Source organism: Canis lupus, chromosome 33 (genome assembly GCF_011100685.1).
Source record: "Canis lupus familiaris isolate Mischka breed German Shepherd chromosome 33, alternate assembly UU_Cfam_GSD_1.0, whole genome shotgun sequence".
Taxonomy (NCBI): Eukaryota; Metazoa; Chordata; class Mammalia; order Carnivora; family Canidae; genus Canis; species Canis lupus.
In genome coordinates this window covers 29,473,099-29,501,070 of record NC_049254.1, presented here as the reverse complement: position 1 = coordinate 29,501,070, position 27,972 = coordinate 29,473,099, and the positions used below count along the sequence as shown (strand labels likewise).

Below are 27,972 nucleotides of genomic sequence, written 5' to 3'. Positions count from 1 at the left end.
CTCTGCCTGTGTCTCTGCCTCTCTGTCTCTCTCTGTGTGACTATCATGAATAAATAAAATCTTAAAAAAAAAAATCATTACAAATATTGTAATATGACAACTCACTGAATAAACCATATCACCAAGGTAGGTGACCTGAAAAACTTCCAAATCATTTCTAATTTCAGAATAGTGTGAAACAGTGTATTTCTTGTTCCTTTTGGTATAGATTATGCTCTTGTTGAAATTAACTTTGTTCTCCAAATCTGCATAAGACTTTTTATTCAGATCACGCTGTATATTAAAGAATTAGAACAAGCTATACATGGCTATCCAAAACTATATGTTATATCATCCAAACTTCTGGAAAAGCTTTTGGGGATAGCAGGTTCAATGAGACTTAAGGCAAAATCATGAGTCCTTCTGCACTCCAGTGATAGGGAGTCTACGGCGTAGGTCCTTTAGACTAGCCATTCTGTTGGGACACATTTGTAGCCTGGAATCAAGCGCTCCTAGGGCTTTTCGGGCTCCACAACACCCTAATTTGCATGTGTGTGTATTCTTCTTGAGAGCAGATTCACAACTTTCATCAGACTGTTAGGAGTTTGATCCCATTTATAAAATACTGTCCTACATCCCTAGAACTTGGATAAATGCTAATGCAAAAAATGACTGGGAAAAGAGCTGATTGTTCCTCCTGCCTCTTCACCTTCATCAGTCAGAGAACCCTGCTGTCTGCAAGAGAAATCTCAGAAGACATTTTCTCCCCACCCATACCCACACCCCCAGCAAACACAGAGACATCTTTTGTCTTGGGTTACTAGTAGCCTTCATGGAGGTAATATTGAATTAGTTCCCATGATCACTATTCTGAACCTTTTCTTTTTTTCTGAGATTGTGGTAATACCTGGACCAGTTTTAACTTAGCAGCATGAACCTTTTAGCCTTTCTTTTGCATAGAAACAAAGTTGTTTTTCTTCCTACACAGTCAGAGCTATTTCATTCTCCCTTCCCATAGATGTTGACATCTGAATAGTAGAGGTTCAGAAATTTAAGGGTCGTCATTTTGTGGAATGAAATGCTCAATCCCTTTCTTTTGACAAAGCCCATTGTGCCCTGTTCACACACCCGCCAACCTTCTCTCAAACTCAGATCAACATCCTGGTTTGCTTAGCTAAGGTCCCTTGGCAATAAGAGAAGCTAGTTGCATTGTTTCTATGTCCATTTTTACAGACAGAAAGGGAAACTAGTATAGGGAGAGGGAATTTCTAGCCAATGAAAAATTCTTTTAAGTAAAAAGCAGTTGTTTTGTGTTTATTTATCCAACTTCCCTTAAAGTTAAGCCCTTGTCCTAATAGCTTTCACCACAGTGACTTTTCCTTTGTACCTCAGTTTACTGTATCTCTCCCTCGTTAGCCAGGAGTTGAGAAGACCACAGCATCACTTGTCCAATGAACACCTGCTCTTTCACTTGTAAAAAGTGGAAGAGAAGGACCCCAGCTTTAGTGTAAATTAGCCAGTGTGAGCCCTGATGGGGTTTTTCTTCTTCTGTCAAGTAGATCATCATTTTACTATTTATGTTTCACTCTCTTTTTTAAAAAACAAACAAACCTTTTTTACCCCAATGATTTAAGAACTTGGCAGAGGCAAGAATGGTTGCTTTCCTAGAAACCTAATTCTTCTCCTCCTTCTGGACCTTTTTGAGTTTTTCGATTTGAAATTTAAAAATTATTATTGGGATGCCTGGCTGGCTCAGTCAGTGGAGCATGCAACTCTGGATCTCACTGTTCTGAGTTCAAGACTCACATAGGGTGTAGAGGTTACTTAAAAATAAAATCTTAAAAAGAATTTTTAAAATTTTATTTTCAGTTAAACTTTTTTATTAAGTTTTATTTATTTAAAAAAAAAATTTTAGGGCAGCCCGGGTGGCTCAGCGATTTAGCGCTGCCATCAGCCTAGGGCATGATCCTGGAGACCCAGGATCGAGTCCCACATCAGGCTTCCTGCATGGAGCCTGCTTCTCCCTCTGCCTGTGTTTCTGCCTCTCTCTGTGTGTGTGTGTGTCTCATGGATAAATAAATAAAATATTCTTTTAAAAAATTTTTTTAGATTTTATTTATTAGAGACACAGAGAGAGAGAGGCAGAGAGAGAGAGAGACACAGGCAGCAGGAGAAGCAGGCTCCATGCAGGGAGCCCAACGTGGGACTCAATCCCGGGTTTCCAGGATCACGCCCTGGGCTGAAGGTGGCACCAAACCACTAAGCCACTAGAGCTGCCTTTTTCTTTTTTTTTTTTTTTTTTTTAGATTTTATTTATTAGAGACACAGAGAGAGATTTATTTATTTTAGAGAGAGAGCCCACCTGAAAGTAGGGGGAGGGGAAAAGGGAGAGAGAATCTCAAGCAGACTGGCCCCTGAGCATGAAGCCCCATGCAGGGTTTGAAGATCATGACCTGGGCTGAAATCAAGAGTCAGATACTTAACTGATTGAGCCACCTGGCCACCCCTTTAAAAATTTTTCTTAGGGGATCCCTAGGTGGCTCAGCAGTTGAGTGCCTGCCTTTGGCCCAGGGCATGATCCTGGAGACCTGGGATCGAGTCCCACATCGAGCTCCCTGTGTGGAGCCTGCTGCTCTCTCTGCCTGTGTCTCTGCCTCTCTCTCTCTCTCTCTCTCTCTCTGTGTCTCTCATGAATAAATCTTTAAAAAAAAAAAAAAAGAAAAAAATTTTAAACTATTTTCCTTTCATCCCACCTTTTCATTTTTTATAATAAAGCCAATTCTAGCCCATGCTACCTTTCTCAGGCCAAGACTATAGTACCTCAAACTCTATTATATATTTATCTCGTTTCCCCTTTTCTCATGATAGAGTATCATATTCCATCTTTGAAGAAAACCCAAGTATTCACAAGTGAAATCTTTCTTTTCTAGAGGTGATACAGGCTTTAATCTGCTTACCTGTGTAAAAACTCTAAGGCAGAGTTCATGCAGACATTTGGATTCCATGCTTGATACTTAAACATATTAGAAACCAGCCAACTGGGGGATCCCTGGGTGGCTCGGTGGTTTGGCACCTGCCTTCGGCCCAGGGCATGATCCTGGAGTCCCAGGATCGAGTCCCACGTCAGGCTCCCTCCATGGAGCCTGCTTCTCCCTCTGCCTGTGTCTCTGCTTCTCTCTCTCTCTCTCTCTCTCTCTCTCTCTCTCAATCTCTCTCATGAATAAATAAAATCTTAAAAAAAAAAAAAAAAAAAGAAAGAAAGAAACCAGCCAATGACTTTGAACATTTGAATTTGTTTATCATTCTGGGAAATGGAATTCATATTTCTTCCTTACATTATAACCCATACATAACCTACTAGGTGAAAAACTTTCTCTAGGGACACCTGGGTGGCTCAGTGGTTGAGTCCCTTGATTGAGTCCTGCATCAGGCTCCCTGCATGGAGCCTGCTTCTCCTTCTGCCTGTATCTCTCATGAAGAAATAAATAAAATCTTTTAAAAAGAAAAAGGTTTTCAGGACTTTAGGTCACATGACACAATTGTTATTAGTAAGAGACCTTTCTAGAAAAACAAGGTTACTAATTAGAAGTTAGGAAAATTTCCTACAGGAAATTTGCACCCTTTGGAACACAGCTTCTTTAATCCAATCTTTTAAAATTCGAATGTTTAAAAACATTTCAGTATTACCACAGAGTAGAGACATGATGTTTCTGTAGTTATATTTATGAGCAAAAGTTGGGTGGCTCAGTCAGTTAAGCATCTGTACCCTCGGCTCAGGTCATGATCCCAGGGTCCTGGGATGAGCCCTGCATTGGGCTCCCTGCTCAGTGGGGAGTCTGCTTCTCCCTCTTCTTCTGCCTGCCGCTCCCCCTGCCTGTGCTCTCCTGCTCACTCTGTCAAATAAATAAAATCTTAAAAAATTTTTTATTTGCCTTTAAAATTTTTATTTTTTTGTTACCTTTTTTAATAAAGACTGCAGGGAAATGAACTAAAGTGTTGACTGTGATTATATCTGAATGACAAAGTTGTGAGTAATTTCTATTACTATAAATTGTCTTCAGTGTATATTGTTTTAAATGGATTTAAAAAAAAGGTAGGGGGGGGCACCTGGGTGACTCAGTCGGTTAAGTGTCTGCCTTCAATTCAGGTCATGATTCTAGGGTTCTGGGATCGAGCTCCACATCTGGCTCCCTGCTCAGTGGGGAGTCTGCTTCTGCCTCTCCCTCTGCTCCTCCCCCTCCCTCGTGCACTCTCTCTCTCAAAATAAATTAAAAAATTGTCTGTTAAAGAGTGGATGAAAAAAAAAACTGTTTCCCCAAAATTTCTCTGTATTTTGTACTTGCTTTACAAAAATCAAAGTAAAATATCTAAAGTAGGGAGTAGCAAAAAAATTAAAATAAAAAATAAATAAATAAAGTAGGGAGTGGCAAACTATGGCCCAAGGCCAGCACCTATTTTTGTAAATGAAGTTTTTACTGGAGTACCTATTTGCTTACATATTGTCTGTGGTTGCTTTCAAGCTCTTAGCAGATCATGCATGGCCCTAAAGACTAACATATTTATTATCTGACTCTTTAAGAAAAAGTTTGCTGATCCTGTGGCCTAGATTATTGAATTTACAAAGCAGTTGACAAGGGTATTTTTAAACTTTAGTAGTAACACCACATTTTCCTTCCTTTACAGCCTAAATTAACAATGGCAAAATGCAGGCGGAATGTGGAGAATTTCCTAGAAGCTTGCAGAAAAATTGGTGTACCTCAGGTAATAAATTTCTCATTTCTTATGTTGCCTAAATAGACTTGGGTATTATTTTTCTAAAATTTTTCAGAAATGCAAGTATCTAAAAATCTTACAGGACTTGGCCTAAACGAAGTTGGTAATTACTAACATTTTGTGTTACTAGAGTCAGTATACTTCTGGGCAGTTTTCCTTAATTACTTCCAAGGACAAAGAAATGAGACACATACAAATTTAAATATATATTATCATACTAAGTAATCAAAAATAGTTATTTTTTACATTTTCTAAAACATTGCTACTTGCCATTTGACTTGTATACATCTTCATACACAAGAGTCTGTGCTTCAAAATGTGTGTATCTCAGACTGAGAATGCTTCTATTGGTTTCAGGTTTTTTAACATTTACTTTCTTTTTTAAAATGTTTATTTTAAAATAATTTTAGACTTAGAAAAATGTTGCAAAAACAGCACAGATCTATAATAGTAACTGCCTGTGCTACTGTGTACAAGTTCCAGTACTGTAACATCGACTGCATAACCATGGTGTGCCATCCACACTGACAGACACTGGGACGGTGCTGTTCACGAAACCCCAGACTTCGGTCAGATTTCACTCAGCTCTAATACTTTGGAATTTAGCCCACAAGAGGGCATTTCTAGGTGCTGTTGAGATTTATTGTCTCCAGGTTCCTCAGTTACAGCTTTCTTGCCCTCTAATAGTACAAATAGTTAAACTGTAGATGATTAAGAGACATGAACTTGATACACTTTTTATTGTTACCCTTTTAAAAACAATTAGGTTAAACCAATTAAACATGGTACTCTTAAAAAATACTATATTTAATGACATGAGATGCAGATACACTTAAAGAAATGACAACTTGGTGCTATTTGATACTTTTTTTTCATTAGCCATAACCCTTACGGTTCCTGTCATCATATGTAGTATCCAACCTCCAAGAAGAAAAACATGACTCTTTGGCATCACCTTCTTAATTTTCTATCACCTTCCTGTCAGAACCCAAGGATTTGCCCCTGGGCTCAACCCGTATTGCTCTTGAACTTAAGCCCTTGTCCTAACAGCTTTCATGACAGAAATGCAAGTATCTAAAATCTTAGGACTTGCCCTGAACGAAGTTGGACAAATTCAAAGCCGATTTTTCATTTTTATATCATACTGTTTTCTAAAGGCTCACCATTTCTTTTAGAACAGCCCATTTTTAAATGGAGTAAGAGGGCCATAGTAAGGTTTCTAAGCAAATAGCATGCATTTTCTGCATTCTAATAAGTGGTTTTGATATTCATATGTACACACTCACAGTGAGTCGGTGCTTCCCACCTGATCATCACATTACACAAGCATGCCAGGACCCACCCCAATGCCTGACACCATGTCTTGAAACAAAGGAATGTAGCATGGGTTAGTACAGGGCATGGGAACCAGAGGAAAGATGAGAGTACAAAGAGGCACTGCCATACCTAGAGAGGAGTGCTGAAACATCCCCATACAGCAAGACATGTGAGCAGACTTAGCCAGTGTCAAACCTGTTAAAAATACTGTTTACCAACTTTTTTTGTTTTTTAAGATTTTATTTATTCATGAGAGACACAGAGAGAGAGGCAGAGACACAGGCAGAGGGAGAAGCAGTCTCCCTACGGGGAGCCCGATGCAGGACTCAATCTGAACTCCAGGATCACGCCCTGAGCCAAAAGCAGAGCCCAACCACTGAGCCATCCAGGCATTCCCTGTTTACCAGCTTTACAGTCATTATACATATGCCCCAGGCTTTAGAGAACCATCATCTGTCTCAGATTTAAAGTCCATATACTGAAAGTCTTCCAAAATGTACCTGCCAGCAGTCAGCAAAACACATTCTGCCTTAAGATGTACATATAATTCAGCATTTGCCAAGCAATGGTTAACAGGATTTATTGTGGGCCAGCCTGTCCCTGTTCCGACCAGAGCTGTGCTATTTGAAGGCAGGAAACAGAAAAAAAAAAAAAATTTAAAAGACTGGGTATTTTTCTAGGGTGGTTAGACTGGGGTTCTTAGCACATCCTTCCTCCTTCTCAGTCTCCCCCATCTGAAAGAGGAAGTGGACAATCTCTGAAGACCACGTCTTCTCTCCCATTCTGCCTTCCACCGGAGTCTCTACCACCATCACCACCACCCCAACCACTTTTAGACAGGTTCCTGTTACGCTGATACTTCTGCTAAAAAAAAAAAAAAAAGAAAAGAAAAAAAGAAAAAGAAAAAAAAAAGTTATAAGCTTAGAACAAAGTGATGGAAAATGAATAAATACATAAATTCATAGGTCCAAGGAGCCTTCTCATGTCCCTCTGCCTCTAGAGGAAAGCAGAAACCTGTACCTTGGGGATCCCTGGGTGGCTCAGCGGTTTAGCGTCTGCCTTTGGCCCAGGGCGTGATCCTGGAGTCCCAGGATCGAGACCCACGTTGGGCTCCCTGCATGGAGCCTGCTTCTCTCTCTGCCTGTGTCTCTGCCTCTCTGTGTGTGTGTCTCTCATGAATAAATAAATTAAAATCTTTAAAAAAAAGAAAAACCTGTACCTCCTCCTCTTCCTTTGTTCTCCCCTACTTCTGGGCATTCTGACCTTTACTAAACACTCCCACTTCTTTTTGATTTTTAAAGAAAATCAGGGATATAATAATGGTCACTTTTGAAAATGTGTAACATAAATCTTGAATTGTAAATATTTGTCAGATTTTATGTCCAAAGACTATAAAGGTGAACAATTTCCCTTCTCGGTTTAACTTTTGAAGTGTTTAAAAGTTCTGAATGAATCACTAAAAAATAAGAGAACTCTTGAAAACCTCTGATAAGGCTGAGCATATGGGTATTCTGTTTATTATTATGCTTTTATCAAGTATGTTACATTCAGAAAACTATAATGGGTGATAAAAATGTCTGTTGAGTCTAGCATCTTATGTCCTGGAGTTATTGCATGTTATGTGTTGAAGAATATTTTCCTGTTCTCTGGTCCAATTGTGTTTTCATTTACTTACTCAGTTTCTTCTGTGGGCCAGAGGGTCTGGGTGATCTCTAAGGCCCCTTACGACTCTAGATTCGTTTTGTACATATTAGTAACCTGGACTTGGTGCAGATGGGCTCGACATGATTTTGAGAGGAACATCAAATCAGTCAATATACCTGGCCTTCAGGCAGTAAGTCTCCTTGTTTATTAGGCTCTCCTCATTCTGTGACCCTCCCTGATTAACTTGGCTTTCTCCAAACACTTCCCTCTCCTCAGCCCACCCCCAGGTTTGGGGGGTCCTGCCCACTGGCCCATTCTTTTTTGTTGTTGTTGTTAATAGAGAAGAATGAGCCAGGAAAAAGGTTGGCTGGCACTGAGCTCACCACTTTGAGACCTCCCACAACCCTGAGCCAGCACCCAGTTTTGTTTACTGTATCCTGAGTATCTGTACTGGTCACCAACAAGCCAATTTTATTCTAGTAGTAAAATCAAGCTCAGCATGTAGAGGAGTCTTTGTAGTTTTGTTTTTCAGTATTTTCATTCATCATAGTAAAAAATGTTAGTAGGATGTGTTTCTCTAAGTATGATTGAGATGATCATGTTGAATTCTATACTCAAATCTGTATTTTTGATCCACTAACTTTGTTTTTCTGTTTTCCTTTCCTGCTCACACTTTGGACAGGACAATCTTTGTTCCCCTTCTGACATCCTTCAGCTAAACCTCAGCGTTAAGAGAACTGTTGAAACACTACTTTCTCTTGGGGCACATTCAGAAGAATCCAGTTTTGTCTCTCTGTCTCTCCAGCTTTTGGGTTTTGTGGCATTTTATTGTACTTTAATGTTAACTCTCTGTCTGCTGTATTACTGGGTCTTCTCCCTCTAGTTGAAAGATCGTACTCCAAGGATTTTCCACACCATTCCTGTGCTTGGTAAAGGAGGTTTGTTTCTTGTTACAAAGGGTTTTTGGTTTTGTTTTGTTTTGTTTTCTGGCCGTCAAAGAGCTAACCAGTAAGGAAGATAAATCCTGTTCTCATGTCCAGCTCATCCCATTAGTAGACATTGATGATTGCTAACAAAGAGTAAAAGACCAGCATTTTTTTTCCTGGTGATTTGTCCATTCTCCTGGCCTGTGGCCTTGTTTCTCTTATCATAAGTGCTGAGGTGTCTTGATACAATCCTGAACCTGTTCTTAGAATATGACTTAGATTTTTATTTCTAAATGACATAATAAAATTCCCATGCGGCCATTTTTCCAACTTCTTCAACAGCTGCTCTTAAGGAAAATAGTTGTACCCTATTTGGGGAGGTTGGGGAGGTACCTGGTCACTTAAATCTCTGTTTCGAGCTGAGCCCTAAAATCCTGAAATCTCCCTGTATTGGTAGGCACAGGGCCACCTCAGCATTTACTGTCTGCACATCTGGAAGCTCGGGCCATGTAATCTTAATAATTTTCATTTGATTCGAATGTTCAGTCCAAAGATCAGTTAGGTTCCTTAGATTGCTATTCTGAGCCCAGTGTGTACGTGTAAATTAGTCCACAACAAGCACATGATCTGGAGCTGACTGTTCAGGAGTAGGCACCTGTCCAGCTCTCCTCTGCTTGTTCTTATCATAGCTGAGCTTCACCTCTAGAATCCTGTTTAGACTTTAAAATTGAAATGTATGTAATTTCCAATATACTTGAACCGTCTTAGTTGGTGAGCTGGCATTGAATTAGGCTGTTAAGTAGGTTATATCTGGACAGTAGCAGCAGGTAAAGTATTGGGCAGCAGTCTCTGTTCTTTACCCAAGGCAGTGAGTATTGTCAGAACGTTTAATAGTTAAGTTGCTAGCCTTGATGCTTGAAATTATTTTATGTTTGCATTCAGATTCTAGTTCTCATAAATAGGGTTTCTGAACATTCTGGAATCTACTGAACTCAAATATGAAGGGGAATTGCAGAGAACACAACACCCTATTGTAGAAGTCAGCCTGAGGGTCTGATTGCTTTGGTTTTCTTCCGTATCAAATGAGACAATTATTTAACACCTTAAAAAACTATTTACTGTTAGTGCTGAAACAGTGAACACTGTGTTGAAAGCCAGTTTTATACAGTAGCACTACCTTCCAGACTTTGGGAGGTTTGCTTTGTTTTGATTTTAAGAGGTCTTGCGTCAAAGATCATACAGTTTTGTGGTTTTGTCCCCTTAGGAAATAAAAAAAACATGTGGTCTTGTGTGTGGTTTGGGGAGGAGTAGTTGCACATTCTCTTCAGAGCACACGGCATTCCCTTGAAGCCTCCTGGAAGGTAAATGTGCATCTGGAAGGCATAAGCCTCAGTGGGGGCGAGGGGTGTCCAATCACACGCAGCACAGGGCACGATGGAGAAGAGATGAGGGAACTGGCTTCAGAGAAAATATGCCTCTCTCAAGAGCAAAACACCCTGCAGGTTCATTTTAGAATAATTAATCTGTACTGACAGTGGCACTCAAAGTATTTATACAAAGTTGCTAGTTTTATAGTCAAAAGGTTGCAATTACCTTGTTTTATCAAGATAAGTATTAAAATTTTGAATAAGAAGCACAAGTACCAATAACTGTTCAAAATAAATGTTATATTTTTTATTGCAACTAATTTTGTAAAACTTCCTAATAATAAAGTGCCAATGAAAAGTCTAGTTATCTTCTTTAATAAACATGTATAGTCAGTCTCCCTTTTACTGAAATCAGAATTCTACTGTCTGTCCTTTGTGAGCAGCATCTATTTTTCCAAATATTTAGTCTTAAAAACCAGTGATAGGTGCTGTTCTTAAACACTGCCTTTTTCTCTTTCAAGAAAGGATTAACCAAACATGAATGAGGCAGACACGAAAGAAGTATTTTAACTTCCTTAAGCAAACCTATAAACACCCTTCAAATATACGGTAATTAAGATGTCCCTGAATAAACTCGTATCACCGTTCTCCAGCATAATTTAATCCATTAAGTACCAGGTTATGAAATACTTGTTTCTTCCTGTGTTCCCTGCCTGGGACGAGAACTCTGATTTTCAAAATCAGGAGTAGAATGCAGCTGGTGGGCTTCACTCCCTCATGCAGCCTGACTTATGGCATGAACCCATCTTGCATTCCTCTGGTATGTAATTTCCAGAGCACACTCTCCTCCACTGTTAGACCTGTCAGGCCTGAACCGTCCGGTAACTTGAAACCGCTTTTCTGTTTTCCCTGCCTCCTTTTACTGATCTGCATCACTCTTTATTTATTGGGGATGTTGCTTTTGCTGTCTCGTATTCTGTTATCCTCTGTTGTATGTATTAAGTGTCTGTAACTTGTCCATATTCCAGTTTTCAAAATGACCTGTATATGTGTTTGGTTTTAATAAAGTGACAGTGTCCAATGCCATCTCTGTGTAACTCCTATTAACAGAGGTCAGTTCCCCAGGTGCTGACCTGTCCTATCTCGGTTGACTGTTATGAGGGAGAAAAGAGATGCTTATTTTTTCTTTTCAATTCGTTGATGTTGATCCTGTTTTCTCTTTTGTTTGTTTTTATGTTACGTTGTCCCATTTCAGGAGCAATTATGTTTGCCTCTGCACATTTTAGAAGAGAAAGGTTTGAGCCAGGTCGCAGTGACGGTGCAGGCTCTCCTGGAGCTTGCCCCACCCAAGCAGCAGCACCACTTGTCTGCTGCATAAGGACCCCCAGCACCTGGGCGCTGGCCCGGCCATCCCGGAGCAGGACAACGTGATTGCTGCTGCCAGCCATCTGCTTACACAAAGCTCTTACGTGTTCTTAAAAGGGACTGTTTCCATGATTCCTAACAGGAATATTTTGCTTCATTTCTCCATTTTAGGGGAGGTTATATCTGTTTCCAATGAATTGTTTTAGGAAGACATGGTTGGTTTTCGCAAATGAAACTTAATTCTGTCATTACTGAGAACCCAACACTGAAGCCTAAACAGGCTGTGCTTTCTTAGAGAGTTGGCTTGCCTCCCATACCAGAAAGAAAGCTTCTCAGAAGGATATTTAGCTTTCTGGAAAGCACAGACATGCTATTGTCTTTACCTGTTTCCGGTTTCCGGAATCCACAGGTTACCAAAGCTGGTTGTTCATTAGAATCTCTTCTAATGAGCATTTCTTAAAATGTAGATTCTCATTCAGTAGGTCTAAAGTGAGGCCTGGGTATCTGTATTTTCGACAGAGTGAGATCACTTTCCCAAGCTGGGTATTTTTGTATGACATGGGGTGTAATGACCCCACTATGTTTGTCAGCCACATTTAAAATCAAAAGCTATATTATGATTACTTGGGGTTATCTGTCCAAAGCAAAACAACTACAACATAGAAGGCCTAGATTTCTGCATAGTAAAGCAATGAGAGAGGTAAGTTGTATTTAAGGCCAGCGTCCTAGGCCTCCCCCAACTTCTGTCTGCCACCACCTAAAGCTTGGTTCTCATATGTGACAGCCTGCTATTATCTAACCATTAGACAGCCTGCTATTATCTGTGTAGCACTCTACACAGAGCTTCCAAATCCTTAGGATGGTAAATGCACTACTCTGCATTATTTGCATTGAGCCCTGCTCCGCTGCCCCCATGCTGCTCCCAGGTACCTGGACCTGTGAGTGCCTTCCACTCACAGCAGATACACTTCCAGTTCCCTGACTAATGGAAGATTAGGAAAACAGGGCAAAAGGAATAAAAAGCAAAGCCAGGTTTCTTAATTTCTTTCAAGTAATTGCCAGTTTCCATGGCTGACTGAAGGCACTTGTGGCATCTTAGAAAACAGCATGATGTCTCTGTATCTAGCTCATCTGACCACCACTAGTGCCTTCCTCACTCAATCATGGGCTGAGTAAGAAGGCCCAAGGGCTCCTGGAACACAAAGCCAGGAGCCTTTGTTCAAGTTTAAGCTACCAAGGTCTTTCTTACCCTATATTTTGAACCCCTTTGAGTTGTCAGCATATCTTTTGGTATTCACAGTCTTGATAAACCGAGTAAATAGAGTACGTGAAGATACCAGTTACCTGGGGTTTTTCAGGCGGTGAACTGTTCTAGATTTTCTTTATCAATGCGTGCATTTCAGCAAAATGTTTTCTATCATGTAGATGCAACATCTAAAAGTAACTCGGTAAGATAATGTTGACTATCTGGTCAAAGTAGTGTTTTCTCCCTGTTCTCACAGGGAGATAAGTTCAGCAGGACATTGTCACTTTGTCCAAGTTTAAAATTAAAGAACATAAAACACCTGGCCTCAGAGCCTACTAACCTTCACTGACTTTACAGAACAAAAGTAAAATGTCTTTCAAGTGCTTTGAGCCAGACCCCATTATATTTACAGTTCTAAACAGACCCACCAATCCAGCAACTTGTTTATTAAAATTCAGGAAAAAAAATAAAAAAAATTCAGCTATGTGCATTTCTAAACTATAGATCTTTCTCCTTCTAGTCAACATTGAACCTCAGTACAATTTCCAAATAATAGAAGCCATTTGAAGTGAAACTCAGCAAACAACAGGACTTTTTGTACCTATTACGCAAAGAATAATTCCAGAAAATGTGGACAGTGCAACATTTGGAACTTTGCAACTAATGATCCCATGGGAATAAATGGAAATTTCCACTTATTTCACATCTTACATATTACGTGAAACTTTATTAATGTATTTTTATCAAACTAATTCAAATTTATATTTGAATTACTAGAAAAAAATCTGTGTGCAGTTTTGGTTGGTAACAAAAATATCAAATATATTGAATTTATTTTCTAAGTCAAGATGCAAAAACATCTCGTGATGCTTTTGCTAGAAAATTTTTGTATTCAGTGTTTGGTTTGTACCTTTTTTTTTTTTTTTAACTGGAAAGAAAACTTAACATTTAGCCTGGCTAGACTCCAGTGTAAGATGAAGATGCTGTAGTGGTTCCACCTGACCATTAATGAAGCAGTGGCCAGCCCCGTGTGAAGTGTGAACCAGAAGGAGGCTGAGTGCCCACCCACCACGGCCCCTGGAGTCTGTAAGTCAGCAGGTTCTCTGGAAGCAGCTCGTGGGCGGAGGGGCCTTTGTGCAGCTAGAACAGGGTAGGGGGCTTATTAGTAGGTCACTCTCTCTAACAGCTTCTTAAAATACAGCCTCACGGCTAATCAAGGAGTCTGATTTCTCTTACTTGCTACAGCTCAGCAGTGACTAATGACGTGTGACTGCCGATGAGTATGACGAATTTTTAACAACTAAGTGCTTAAAATGGTGATAGAAATGAAGGAAAACATGGATATTTAGAAACCTTTTTATATACGTATTGCAGTGAGATGGTTTACAGCAGATTTCATTTTATTTCTGAAAATGTTGTAAACATGTAATTAGTAAAAGATTTTGTAAAACATTGTCCTATATTTGTATGTCTGTAAATATAATGCATAAGTTCTAAGTATAAATATGTCAATATCATGTGTTATTTTAAATTGCCTGTATGCCACCTTACACGTTGACATTAAAATAAAAGCCTACACTTCAATCGCATGAAATAAAGGCTGATTTGAAAATGTTCATACCTAAAGCATGTTTTCCTTGGCAGATGTGAAGGGGTATTTATTTAGTTCCCCAAAGGAACATCAGTAGAAACTGGGTCCTCTGAACAGGCCCTTCAGATCACTTTTTGTTGTTGTTGTTGTTGTTTTTCACTCTTTTAAAGAAGTATAGATACCAGCTTTGCCCTGTATTTGCAATTACATATAAGGCTTAATTTGTGAAATACATGTGACATATTTGGACACTCTTAGGAATTATCAACTATGTAAGACCTTCTGCCCTTCACACTTGTAATATCCTGCAAGGTGAGAATTGTTGAGGAAGCAAAGCAGGCGCATATCCTGGTGTCTCACTGATCAAAAATCTCTCCAAGCTAGTCTTCTAGCAGCCTGTGTCCCCACCTTCACCATGCGTGATTGTACATCTAATGTTTCTGTTTATTCTAATTCATTATTTATTGTTTTAATTTATTACTTATATTCCTAGCTATTTCCCAGAAAAGGAGCTAAACCAACTTATTTATAATAAGATATGTATTCCATGCTCCCACCACCCCAACAAAAACTTATTAAAGTGATAATAAATCTAAAAGGCGGGAGGAGGGCCACCTGGAAGGCTCAGTCAGTTAAGCATCTGCCTTCTGCTCAGGTCATGATCTCAGGTCTTGGGATCGAGCCCCATGTCGGGCTCCCTGCTCGGTGGGGAGCCTGCTTCTCCTGCCTCTGTCCCTCCCCCTGCTCATGCTCTCTGTTTCTTTCTCTCTCAAATAAAATCTTAAATAAATGCAGGAAGGAACCAACCTTTGGAACTTTACTATGTCCATATATGCTAGACATATTATTAAATTATCTTGTAATAATTGTAATTCCGAATGAACACTTTACTTTTGGTTGAGAGTTTTTTTCGCTATAGACAAAAGAATCCAAAACATTACAGAAATTACTGAAGTTTTAATGCATCACAATAACTAAGCCCGTGAACTTTCTTCTGGTGAGGAAAAGCAAGAGGGATCTTTGCAAGGCTCCTAGAAATACTTCCCAGCAAAAGTTTTTCAAAATCTGAAGAAGCCCTAAGTCGATGGTATACTCCTAAATCAGGGTTTGAAAATTAATACAACAGGCAAAGTGAAAGAACCAGGCAGTACCTGGGAATGTCCAATAAGAAACAACCTGTAGATACAAATTCTCTGTACTGCTAACATATTTCTTCCTCCCTCCCTTCAAGTCCTCCTTCCCATCTCCAGAATACCAGAGGAAAAGACGAGAGAACTCCATCACTTTTTCTTGCCTGTCCGCTTGTTCTTGTCCTTGCCTTTACCTTTTGAATCCTTGACATCATCTTTGTCCTTCTTAGGCATTTTGAAACCACCAATTTCCCTCCTTACCATAGTGCCACGCCACCAGGCCTGGAGCTGGAAGAAAAAGGGATAAAAAATGTGTATGCCTGACAACCTGCATCCTTTCTGCATGAGATAGTTGTTTTATCATAAAGTAACTTCTGTCTGAAGAATGGTGTCTGTCTGAAATGTGGAAGTGGCCAACCATGCTCTCCCTACAGTAATGCTCCCCTGTGGTACACGGACTCTACAGTGAAGCTCTCAAGGAGTAAACATAAAAAGAAGGAATCTGATTAGGAATCTTTACACTTAGAAACTTGGTTCCCTTCTACTACCCTACCCCTCTTTATGAACATCCACATTCCAAATCTGACCCCGCAAAAGGGATGTGCAAGCTAGGTCACAGGCAAAAGCCAGCACTCAAAAATGTGCAGATAATTTAGATGACTTCATAGGTTTCCTTGTGCATTTCATGGCTTTAATGATTAAAGGATCAGTACTCTTTCAAAAAGGATTTCGATAGCTCTCTTAAATATCTTCGTCATTAGAACTTTTCTGAGTACAGTGTGGGCTGCTTTAAAATCAGACTAAGCTCTAACGACTGGAAGCACAGATCCATTAGTGAAAACAAAAATAGTCTTCAGCTAGTCCGTACATCCTTGCTCTAAATCAAGGAATCCTGCCAAATAGAAAACACCACAAATCTCAATAAATCCCTGCTAACTATATATCAGACTGTCTCCTAATGGAAAGCTCATGTTTGGGTTTGGATATTTGTACTGAAGTACTTTCACGCTTTCTTAACTCACCTCATAATACACCTCACCAACTACTGTTTGCACACTAGGATCTCAGCAGACGCTCTTCTTTCAGAGAGAAAGGCAATCCTCTAAACAACAGTTTTGGTCCAGCTGATGTTATTTCTGCTTGAAAATACTTCCCAGAATCTGACTGACCAGTTTCAACTTCACTAATATACATGAGTTGATAAAAGATGATGTTTTTTTTTCTAAACTGCTTACTTATTCTCTTCACCTTTTTTTGAAAACAGCTCTTATCAGAACCTAGCAGCTAGCCTGAGCTAACTTCTATAAATAGGACTTTAAGAAGCTCCTCCAGGGGGCACCCAGCTGGCCCAGATAGTAGAGCACGTGACCTTGATTTTGGGGTGGTGAGCTCAAGCCCCACACCGGGGGTTGAATTGACTTAAGAAAATAAATTTTTAAAAAGCAGCCTCAGCAGCAGCAGCTCCTCCAAGAGCTGTTTTGATTATAGATAGTATCTTAAATCTGGCCTCTGGGCACAAGTTCTAGGTCCTGCTATGTTAACTGTCTCCCTGCTCCCAGGACTGTAGATTAATTCCAACAATAGCAGAAGGCCATCCTTCCTTGAAGATCTGTCCTGGGCTTCCATAGGGCATGAGATGGACTCTGTTCCTTGGTAACTGTTAGCCCAGCTGTTGAATTAAATGTGCCCTAAGATGCCAGCTCTGGCCTTCTACCTTGATGATGCTCTTTAATTCCAAGTCCTCCTGTTCTATCTTCTTCCTGGTCTTCTCCTTTTCTGTCCGGTCTTCAATGATGACCTGTTCATACTCCCGTATCTACAGAGGTAGACACGGATCTGGGTTAGAAGACTGTCTTGGCAACGTGTGGCCCACCCAGCCCTGAACTTTTAATAGGAAATCTGAAAACAAAGCATGCCAAATAGAAACCAAAGAAAAAACTAAGTGGATTCCTACATTGTAAGTATTCATATTATTAATATGTGTTAGCTATAAAGAATTTGCAGTTTCAATCATTCAAATTTGATATAAAAATACTGCATAAAAATGAACTACTAACTTGTGTGATTAATGACCTGAAAGTAATATTTTTTTAACTCGTAGAAAGTACATGTACAAATTGCTATCTTTTTTTTTTTTTTTTTAATATATTTTTTTTTTATTTATGGTAATCACAGAGAGAGGAGAGAGAGAGAGAGAGGCAGAGACATAGGCAGAGGGAGAAGCAGGCTCCATGCACCGGGAGCCCGACGTGGGATTCGATCCCGGGTCTCCAGGATCGCGCCCTGGGCCAAAGGCAGGCGCTAAACCGCTGCGCCACCCAGGGATCCCTAAATTGCTATCTTTTAAAGGAGAAATTTAGTTTTAGTTATTCAATGATGAAGCCATAATCAGAAGCTTTTTAAAAATCATAATTTACATATTATTTTCAGAGACCATAAAGTAGAAATAATAGCATCTATCTCAAGAGGTTGTTGTCAGGGTTAAATAAGTTCTTTATGTGGAATGCTAGCAAAGTGCTTGGGACAGAACAAGCACCATGGAAGTGTGTCGGTTGCTGCTATTACTGCCCCATCATTGATGTCATCATCATCATCATCATCATGGGAAGACTGCCACACCTCCTCCTTGCCACCAGAATAGCATTACCCAGCTACTACAGCTCAGCTACCACCCATTCCTCAGACTGCTTCCTTACCGTCTTTGCAAGCTCTTGAAGGTGTGCTAAGTCGCTGGCCTTAGCAGATTTGAGAGCATTTAGTTCATTCTGTTTCATTTCTGTGTCCTTATCAAATTTCTCCATCCAGAACTCTAGTTTCTCCTCAAGTTTCTGTTTGGAAAGTACATTAAAACATGGGTTCCACCAGACATAAAATTTTATGTACTGTATGAAATCATTTACATAAGGCTCGAGAACAAGCAAAACTTTTCTATAGTGATAAACGTCAGAATCGTAGCTACCTCGAGGGGTGGGCTGCTTGACTTGATCAGGAAGGGGTACGAGGAAGACTTCTAGGATGCTGTAAATGTGTTCTACATCTCCATCTGGGTAGTGATTATAGGAGTATATATGCAAATGTTAAACTATATGCCTAATATTTATATACTTAATATTATTACTCAATTTAAAAGTGGGGAAGAGGGCCTTTAGGTGTCTGGATTAGGGCAGTTTGAAAGGAATAATGGGTAAGAAAATTCTGAAGGATAAAGAATGACATCAGACATTGCTTTGATCATTAATAGTAAATACCAGTTGAGAAGGGAACAATGTCTTTGAAATCCTAAAAAGTAATAAATCTGAATCTAAGATTCTATATTTAGCTAAACCTACCATTCAAATGGGAGAGAAAGAAAGAATATACCTGGTCTTTCTAAGAGTTACTCAAGAGTGTATTTTAACAAAGTAAAATGAAAGAGATAGTATGTATGAGAAACAATAAAATGTACAGTTGAGCTACATAATAGACTTTTTAAAAATAAATCATAATCTGGAACTGAAATCCCAAATTAGGATAGTCTCATGGAAAAGCACAGACAGGCTCTAAAGGCAGAATGCCTAGGTACAGCTCCCAACTCTGGCACTCAATTTAAGTGAACTTAAGTTCTCTAAGCCTCCATCCCCTCATATATAAAATGGAAATAAATAACGAATGGTTTCAACATAGGACATAGGAGAAGAGAAGAGGCAAGTGAAAGCTCTACTTTAATGATGGCCAAAAGATATAGATAGTGACTCTACAGACTTCTAGAGGAAGAACAAAGTATAAATACATATGTTGAAATGTCAAAGGTTACCACTCCAAGAACATAATGCATGACTTCCAAACTCATGTACCTCAAGAATGAGACATCAAGAAGAGACATCAAAATTCCATTGACATGGAATTTTTTTAAAATGTGATTCAATTCATCATTCTAAGTTAAAGAGAACATACCAGTTTAGTGCAATCACATCTAACACCTTTCTAACTCTTGTTAGCATGTTTTTTTTTTTTTCTTTTCTTAACAAAAAGAGAACAGCTTCCAGGCAGGCAAGAAGACCTGACTAAAATGTAATAACATCATTTGGTATTTACTGAACTTCTATTTATATTAATTTCTACTTATGGCAAATGATACTTTTCTTTTTTTCTTTTACAGGTTTTTCTTTTACAGTAATGATATAAAAATCTTAATTTTGTTGTCGAGGTAATTATGTATGAAATAGGAATAACGAGATGGTATGCAGATATTACAAAACTGAAAGTGGTATGCAAATAACGAGTTTGCACAAGAGAGCAAGAAATCAAACAATAAAAAGAAGGAAAAAAAACAACTAGAAAGCTTGAAAAGCAGGAAACAAAATAAGGTGGAAGAAGTAAGTATAAACAAATGAAAATCACAATAAAAATAAATTGAGATAAATTTCCCTATCAAAATAAAGAGCCTCAGATTTTAAAAAAATCAACCTATGAACTATTTATAAAAACCATAGCTAATACAATATAATCAAAGCAAAAAGAAAGCAGGGTTGGTAATTAATATCTGGCAAAATAGAATTCAAGACAAAAATAATTGAGACAAAAAGGAATATTTTATCCTGAGAAAAGACATGCTTTATTATAAGGATATTGCAGTTATAAACTTTTATATTCTAATGCCATTTTGGAATATATAAAGTAAAAACTATTAGAAATACAAGAAATTGACAGATCCACAATCTATCACACTTCTCTAAATAAATAGGTCAAGAAGAGCAAAGAAAATAATATGAAGAATTTGACAGACTGTTAGACATTTATACAAATTTGTATCCATTAGAGAATACACATTTTTTTTTTCAAATACCCGTGGAATAGTCACATAACACAAGCAAAGGGCTCAACAAATTCCAACGAGCTAACCCTTACGTTGTCACATTATGAGACCGTGGTGGAAGACTGTAAGAGTGTAGATCTCAAAGGGTTGTCAGCGATAGAAAGCCTCACACTCCCTCTCCAACTCCAACTTCCTGGACATTTAAGAAATACGCTTTTATTTATTTTTTTTAAAGATTTTATTATTTATTCATGAGATACACAGAGAGAGGGAGAGAGAGGCAGAGACACAAGCAGAGGGAGAAGCAGACTCCATGCAGGGAGCCCGATGTGGGACTCGATCCAGGGACTCCAGGATCATGCCCTGGGCCAAAGGCAGGCGCTAAACCGCTGAGCCACCCAGGGATCCCCAAGAAATACGCTTTTTTAAACAACTCATAGGCTAAGGAAATATCAAATTATAAACTACAAATTATAATGTTTAATTTATCAAAAGGCATGAAAAAGGTAAGATGGGTTAATGGAGGAAGGATACATAGAAATGCGATGAAGCAAGAATAAAAATATGTTAATAGTAGCATGTACCAGTAGACGGTGGATATATGGGTGTTCACTATAAAATTCTTCCAACTCTGCATATGTTTGGAAACACTCAGAATGTTGAGAGAAAAATAAATTAGAAATTATTTGGAAAGGAGTGACAATTACAGCCTAGTTCTTTTGCCAGCTGACACAATGATCACCTTTGTCAGTAGAGGGCACTGGAGGGACACGAGAGGAAAGCTCTGCTCAGTCCAGTGTCCTTCCTCTTTTGTTCCTGGGGTGAGGCTGACAGTGGCATGTGTGTGGGACACTTGTGCCACTTATTCACCAACAAGTTTTGTTGACACAACGGGAGGATTCTTGCTTACCAGAGTCCACAGTTCCCAGTGTGCCATCTTTATCCCACTAGCTGTGAACCTGCTCTAACCCAGGGCAATGAGGCAAACATCAGTTTATCCCTTCCTTGGATACATCCTTCAACCTGAGGATATTCCTTAGAGTTCTCTTTCATCCTTTTGTTTGTTTGTTTGTTTGTTTGTTAATGATTCTTTTGTTAAATGTTGCCTGCTGAAACTGCTGGTGTGTTTTCTGTCACCCAACTGAAGCATGATTCAAAACTGGTACCAAAAATAGCTCCTCTCCCACCTTCTCATATGTTTTACTAAGGCATCCAAGGTCCTTGCTACGTCCTGTTCACTAGATACAATCAACATAATGCAATGGACCACTACCATGTTTTGTAGAAAGTCAAAGCAAGCAATGTCTCTTCAGACTGTATTATGGCAGAGAACAGGAGGATTGACACAACCCTGATGTGAGCCTGTGAGAGTATATTGTTGGCCCTGCCAGGTAAAAGCAAACTGTTTCGGGAGGTTTTTCCAAACTAGTTTGGAGACACTGGCTATGGTCAGAGGGAGGTTAATAGCTGCCTACCAAGTGCCAGTGGCCTTTGAAGAATTTCTCCAGTCAAGATACCACATCTGGAACTGTAGCGGCAACTGAAGTCATCACCTGATTACATTTACAGTAGTCCACAGTCACTACCCATTCAGCTGGCTACTCAGCTGAGCTAAATGGGGCTGTGATAAGTATCACAACCTCTGCTTGTTGTTGTTGGCACTAATTGCTGCAGCTGCAGCTGGGGTGCAGCATTTGCTTATGATTTACTATGTTGGTTGGAAGGGGAAGTTCCAGAGACTTCTACTTGGCCCTTACTACCATAATGGCCCTCACTCCATAGGTCAGAGAGCCAATGTGGAAAGTCTGTTGCCAAGTACATCTATTCCAATTATATGTCCATATGTAATATATGGGAAACAACTATAGGGTGGATCCATAGAACGAGTGGGCCCAGAGTAAATCAGACTTAAGACTCCACCTATCACCTGAGCACTATAATCCCTCTTTTTGAGTAGGGTCCACAATGTTGTTTTGGGTCCCCAGGAGGCAGTATCAATTTAGAGCCAATGTTTAGTAATCTGAAAAAGCCTGTTTTCCGGTGTATAGGAATTCCAATAAATAACCACACGTCCCTCTGAGTAGGCTTAGAGGAAGATTCACAGTATCTACCTGCAGTAATGCTGCAGTTCATCCTCAGGGGGACCTGGCCCTTTCAATTAAGGGACTTTGGTCTTTGAATTGACTTAGTTCTGGAAATTGGAGGAGAAACCATGACTCCTCATTGTGGTGACTCAAATCAGGGCTTTGGTACCAGATTTGGACTTTCTTCTGTTATATACATCAAGTGATTCTTTATCAGGCTGCTCATCAGTTTTGTTCAGAGGAGTACCATGGTTAATCAGCCATCGCCAAATACCCTTCATGGGCAAAGGCATTCTGATTTCCAGTTCATGCCTGCTGCCCTTCATGGTAAATGTGGTCACCCGTCTTTGGCAGTCAAGTGCTGCCACATATTCTCTGGTTCTCCAGGATCTCATTATCAGCATTTCAATGGTGATATCACCCATGATCTTACCTGGCCTACAAAAGAAAGCAACCAAAGACCTTTTCAAGGATATGGGGTGCTCCCCTCATTAATGTATTTCTCAATGTCTTAGTATAGGAGTGTCTTCTGGGAAGAAATGTCTCAGAGAAACTCATTACATATAGGTACTCAACGGCAGATTTGTAGGTCACACAAATTCACTCTGATATTCCTATTTTCCTAAGTCTTTGGATTCTCTCCTCCAAATCAAAGTAGGGAAGCTCTGACATATACACCTCATTAAATGTGGGCCACTGTTGAATTGTTGAGTCCAAGTTTCAAGTGAACTATTAGCCACCTCCAGCTTCACAAGCTATCACATTGAATCTCTAGTAAGTATACCCTTATCAATGAACGTGATTCAATCTAGTGTTATATTCCATCCTCATCGCTCTAATACCCTTAGAATCCATCCCCACAGGTCTCCCAATTACAAGCAAAGTCTTGTAATTCTGTAGGTTTGCAAGCTATTTCCCTCTGAATTAGAGTTATCTGAGTTATCTGTACCCTGGAACTTGCTGAGATTTGACTCTAGTTATAGAACCAGGGGCAATAGGAGTGATTGTGCTGGGTCTTCAGAGTGAGCATCTGATTCAGATGAAATTATTACTATGGCATTTTCAGAGAAAGAAAGGCTAAACTCTTCAGACCATGGAAGGCATAATACTTCCACTGGCAAGGGAAATTCAGAGTTACTTAGGAGTTCAAGATTATTAGTTGCTTCTGAATCCATCGAGATATTCCTATTCCAAGTTTCAGGGTCCTATTATTTCCCAATGAGTGACCTAATTTGCACATGAGAAACTTGGCATTACTATGAATTCCTGTGTAATACTGACTAAAATACCATTAAAACCAATAATAGAAAAATGGTGCCCCCTTACCACTGCTACTAATCAACATTACACTTGACCCTCAAGCTATACAATTAGCCACAAAATGGAAATAAACATATAAATAACAAAAAGGAAAATATAAAATTATTCTTTGCTGTCAATAGATTTTTTTTTAAGATTTTATTTATTTACTCATGAAAGAGAGAGAGGCAGAGACACAGGCAGAGGGAGAAGCAGGCTCCATGCAGGGAGAAGCAGGCTCCATGCAGGCTCCATGCAGGGAGTCCCCCAACATGGGACTAGATCCCAGGACCCCAGGACCACGCCGTGGGCCAAAGGCAGGCGCTAAACCGCTGAGCCACCCAGGTATCCCCCCACCCTTTTTTAAAAGATTTTATTTTCAATAAGATTTTCTATCTTCAATCTAGAAAATCTAAATGAATTAACTGAAAAGCCATTAAAACTAATATGAGGGGACATAAGGGATCTACACTGATATGTAAAAATGAATAGCCTTTCCGTATACTATGCATTTAGAGACATATCTCAAAATGTTTAGCATTGTTATACTAGCAAATCTTGGAAACAAACTGAAAGTCCACTGGCAGAAAAATAGTTAACTAAATCTTGGTATATCCCCTCTATGGCATATTCTATAGTAGTTGTTCTGCCATAGAAAACATAAGATAAAGTAAATTAAGAAAAAAAAGTGTCTGGGGATGCCTGGTGGCTCAGCAGTTGAGCATCTGTCTTCAGCTCAGGGCGTGATCCTGGAGTCCCAGGATCAAGTCCCATATTGGGCTCCCTGTGAGGGGCCTGCTTATCCCTCTGCCTGCATCTCTGCCTTTCTCTGTGTGTGTGTCTCTCATGAATAAATAAATAAGGTCTTAAAAGAAAAAAAAAGTGTCTGGAATAATATATATGGTATGATCATGTTTATGTCACAAATATAAATAAATAGACATAGATGGATAGATAAATACTAAAAAATATAAGTATTTTGTACATACAAAAGTACATATATCAAAGAAAAATATGTGGAAGAAATTTTGGAACATTTTGGAGTAATTAAGAAAGCTTTCACTTTTCACTTTTTAAAATCTATGAATTTCTGTGCTGTTTCAAATTTCTCACTGAAAAGTATTTCTGTGTTGCTTGTGTTACTGGGCTGAAGATCTAGGAAACACTGACTTTATCCATCCATTGTCCATTTATCCACCAACTTATCTGATTGTTATTAAACACCTGCTAATTATGTGTCTAACACTTGAATAGGTAACATGGTACATAATCCCTAAATTGCCAGGATAGAAGTCTCTGTTCCTAATAGCCTACCAGATTTATTTTTTTCAGCAAAGTCCTGTGAGATAGCATCTATAAATTATTTTCTTTAACCATAAACTTGGAATTGTTTACTGAAAATTCAGTAGCCTTCTCAAAGGTAGACTGAATCATAAGCTGGACATTTTTTTCCTTATTCATTTAACAGGGATTTTTTTTAATTCCATTCAGCTTGGTTTGTCATTAGTATTTGAAATAAATTAAAACATTTCAGTCACATATGATTCACACAAGAAGAAATAAGATGAATAAATAAATATATGGAAATGGCCAATTTTTCAATTCTATTAGCAAAAAAAAAAAGGCAAAATAAAACAAGTCATTAAGTTAGAACCTTAAAATAACTAAAATGCCTAGAATGGTTGATGGTACCTTGAAATAAGTGTCAGCAATTTACATTGTTGATGCTAGTGTAGATTAGAAAGTATTAGTAATATTTATCAAGTCACAAAATACCATTCTCTCTGACATAATACTGTCATGTTTCAGATTTATTTTTGGTAAATAACTACAGTGAAGGAAAACAGTTTTTTGGCAAAGCTTTCATTACTGCATTATTTATAATAATGAAACCTTGGAAATAATCTAAATATCCAAAATAAAGGGTAACAAGTCAACTAAGGCATGACCATTCAATAGAACATAAAGCTATTTTAAATTATTTTTATGAAGACACTATAATAACATGAAAAAAATGAGGCAAAAAGCAACTGACAAAAAAAAACTTCCCTCAACTAAGAGTATGTTATTTTAATAATTTTAAGAATCAGTAAATTTTAATTTAAAATTATGACTATGAGGAATATAGGAGCAAGAAAAGTTTGTTATATATTGCTAGCTGATAAAGGCAGAAGACAAAATTTTACCTGTGCTCAAATTACAGCTTTATAAAATGTTCATTCAGATGAGTAACTGTGAGACAAGACATGGTCTAAAGCTCATTCATTAGGCCAGTAAAATTCTGGTTGATTTTTTTTTTCAGATTTTATTTATTCATGAGAAACAGAGAGAGAGGGGCAGAGACACAGGCAGAGGGAGAAGCAGGCTCCATGCAGGGAGCCCGATGTGGGACTCGATCCTGGGTCTCCAGGATCACGCCCTGGGCTGCAGGCGGCGCTAAACCGCTGCGCCATCAGGGCTGCCCTGATTTTTTTATCCCTCAAATAATTTATTTCCTTAAAAACAATTTTTTTGCCATACATGGTATTTTGTAAGTGGAGTTTGGGTGACCCACCTGCTGCTCCTTCTTAAGGAACGTTTCAATCTCCATATGAATCCTGTTCTCTTCTTCGGTTTTCAACCTCAGTTTCTGTGAAAACGATAAATATCAGGAATTCCTGCCAGCACGGTTCAGAATGAGAAGTTCTCAAGATTAGAGGTGTAGCTGTGACAGTATCTCAGGCTGGCTGCCTGGCTGCTTTCCTTATTTCTTTTTGGTTAAGATTTTATTAACCTTCAGGTAAGGTCGTGATCCCAAAGTCCCGGGATCGAGTCCCACATCGGGCTCCCTGCAGGGAGCCTGCTTCTCCTCCCTCTGCCTGGGTCTCTGCCTCTCTCTGTGTCTCTCATGAATAAATAAATAAAATCTTAAAAAATATATATATTTGAGAGAAAGAGAGAAAACGAGAGATGGAGCCCAAGCAGGGGGAGCAGCAGAGCGAGAGGGAGAAGCAGACTCCCTGCTGAGCAGGGAACCCCCACATGGGGCTCGATCCCAGGACCTAACTAAGATCATGACCTGAGCCAAAGGCAGATGCTTAACTGACTGAACCACCCAGGCGCCCCTCAGATTTTCTTTACCAGCTGGGATCCCAAGAATCCTGTTGTATTGCACTAGGGTGGCAAATCAATTCCCTTCCACCCAGTTCGTGTTCAAGAACATCACTGAGCCATGTGTCGGGCATTGTGCTGGACACATGCCAGAGCCCAGGACAAAAGGACCACGATTTGCTGGCTTGGATAAGGAGAGAAACAATGTTTCAAGGGCACACGGTTCTTAGGCCTCGAAAAGAAAATTCCAGGATACAAGAAAGGTTTGTAGTCCGAGTCCTACGCCATACCTGGGGAGTAAGCTTTCCACTAAGTAGGGGCCCAAAGAAAGCAGTCCTCCTGCACACAGAGGGCACTTCCCATGTTTGCTCCCTCTCACCAACCCATTGTTCATTTAGCCATTTTAGCCTTCCTTTTCTAAGGAGGGTCTACCCCTTGTGTCTTTCTCCTGATATTTTCCACTGTGACTTCTCATCTTTATAAATTTAGGTTTGAATGAAGTTCAGCTCTCTTGACTTTGTATTTCTTACTGGAGGTACAAAAGGTACCGGTGGGGTGAGGAAGGCAGCAGCAAAACCCACACTTAATAAGTATCTTGTTTCTCCCTAATTACTAGGAAAAATGGCAAGTGGTTTTATAAGATACAGATAAAGTGACCAAAGAAATAAAGTACAACTGAAAATAAATAAAATCTTTAAAAAGGGGGGTGGGGGTGGGGAACGCCTGGGTGGCTCAGTGGTTGAGCATCTGCCTTCTGCTCAGGGACTGATCCCAGAGTCTAGGATCGAGTCCCAGATTGGGGTCCCCGCAGAAAGCCTGCGACTCCCTCTGCCTATGTCTCTACCTCTCTCTGTGTGTCTCTTGTGGATAAAAGTGGATAAATAAATAAAATCTTAAGAAAAAAAGAAAGTACAATTGATTTTCGACATCATTACAAAAAGATGTAGGCTACAGCCCATCAGAATCTCTGCCTGCAAATACACCAGACCTTGTTTTGTTTTTATTTCTAATCTCAAATGTGAGAGTTGCAGGAGAGATGGAGCAGAGATCAAGAAAATCTCCTCTTCCTCCCTCCTCTGTCAGTTGAGGCAGATGAAGAGTGAAAGCCCACATGCCATGCACCATGCTCGTGCCAAATGCAGTGATTACCTCTATCTCCTCCAGCAAGAGCTCCTCGGTTCTGTTACATTTCTTCTGGGTCTGGGAGATCTGCAGATCAGTGTTTCTCTTCATATAGCGATTTTCCATGTTGGTTTTTGCCTTCATCTCTTGCAACTGGTCCTTGAGGTGAGCAATATATTCATTCCGACTCTGTAGAGGTAAGCCCAGTTTTCGAAATTAAAATACATTCAGGCGGCACCTAGGT

General features: G+C 39.4%; 2 protein-coding genes across 16 annotated transcripts in view; one reads left to right on the top strand and one right to left on the bottom strand.

The window, feature by feature from the left end:
* Positions 1–19,678, top strand: part of LRCH3 (leucine rich repeats and calponin homology domain containing 3) — a 126,126-nt gene extending 106,448 nt beyond the window's left edge. For 4 of the 11 annotated variants that reach the window (XM_038583086.1, XM_038583083.1, XM_038583081.1 and 1 more), the window contains 2 exons: positions 4,663–4,740; positions 8,396–11,092. In XM_038583086.1, coding sequence (XP_038439014.1) covers positions 4,663–4,740; positions 8,396–8,596 — 279 coding nt within the window. In that variant the 3' untranslated portion in view covers positions 8,597–11,092. The other 7 variants (XM_038583084.1, XM_038583082.1, XR_005383417.1 and 4 more) reach the window with 6 other exon arrangements.
* IQCG (IQ motif containing G) overlaps positions 15,146–27,972 on the bottom strand; it is a 45,202-nt gene continuing 32,375 nt past the window's right edge. For 4 of the 5 annotated variants that reach the window (XM_038583090.1, XM_038583089.1, XM_038583091.1 and 1 more), the window contains 5 exons: positions 27,756–27,917; positions 26,071–26,145; positions 18,035–18,166; positions 17,053–17,154; positions 15,146–15,626 (listed from right to left, as the gene is read on the bottom strand). In XM_038583090.1, the coding sequence (XP_038439018.1) occupies positions 15,489–15,626; positions 17,053–17,154; positions 18,035–18,166; positions 26,071–26,145; positions 27,756–27,917 (609 nt within the window). In that variant the 3' untranslated portion in view covers positions 15,146–15,488. The remainder of the gene's footprint in view (positions 15,627–17,052; positions 17,155–18,034; positions 18,167–26,070; positions 26,146–27,755; positions 27,918–27,972) is intronic. The other variant, XM_038583092.1, reaches the window with a different exon arrangement.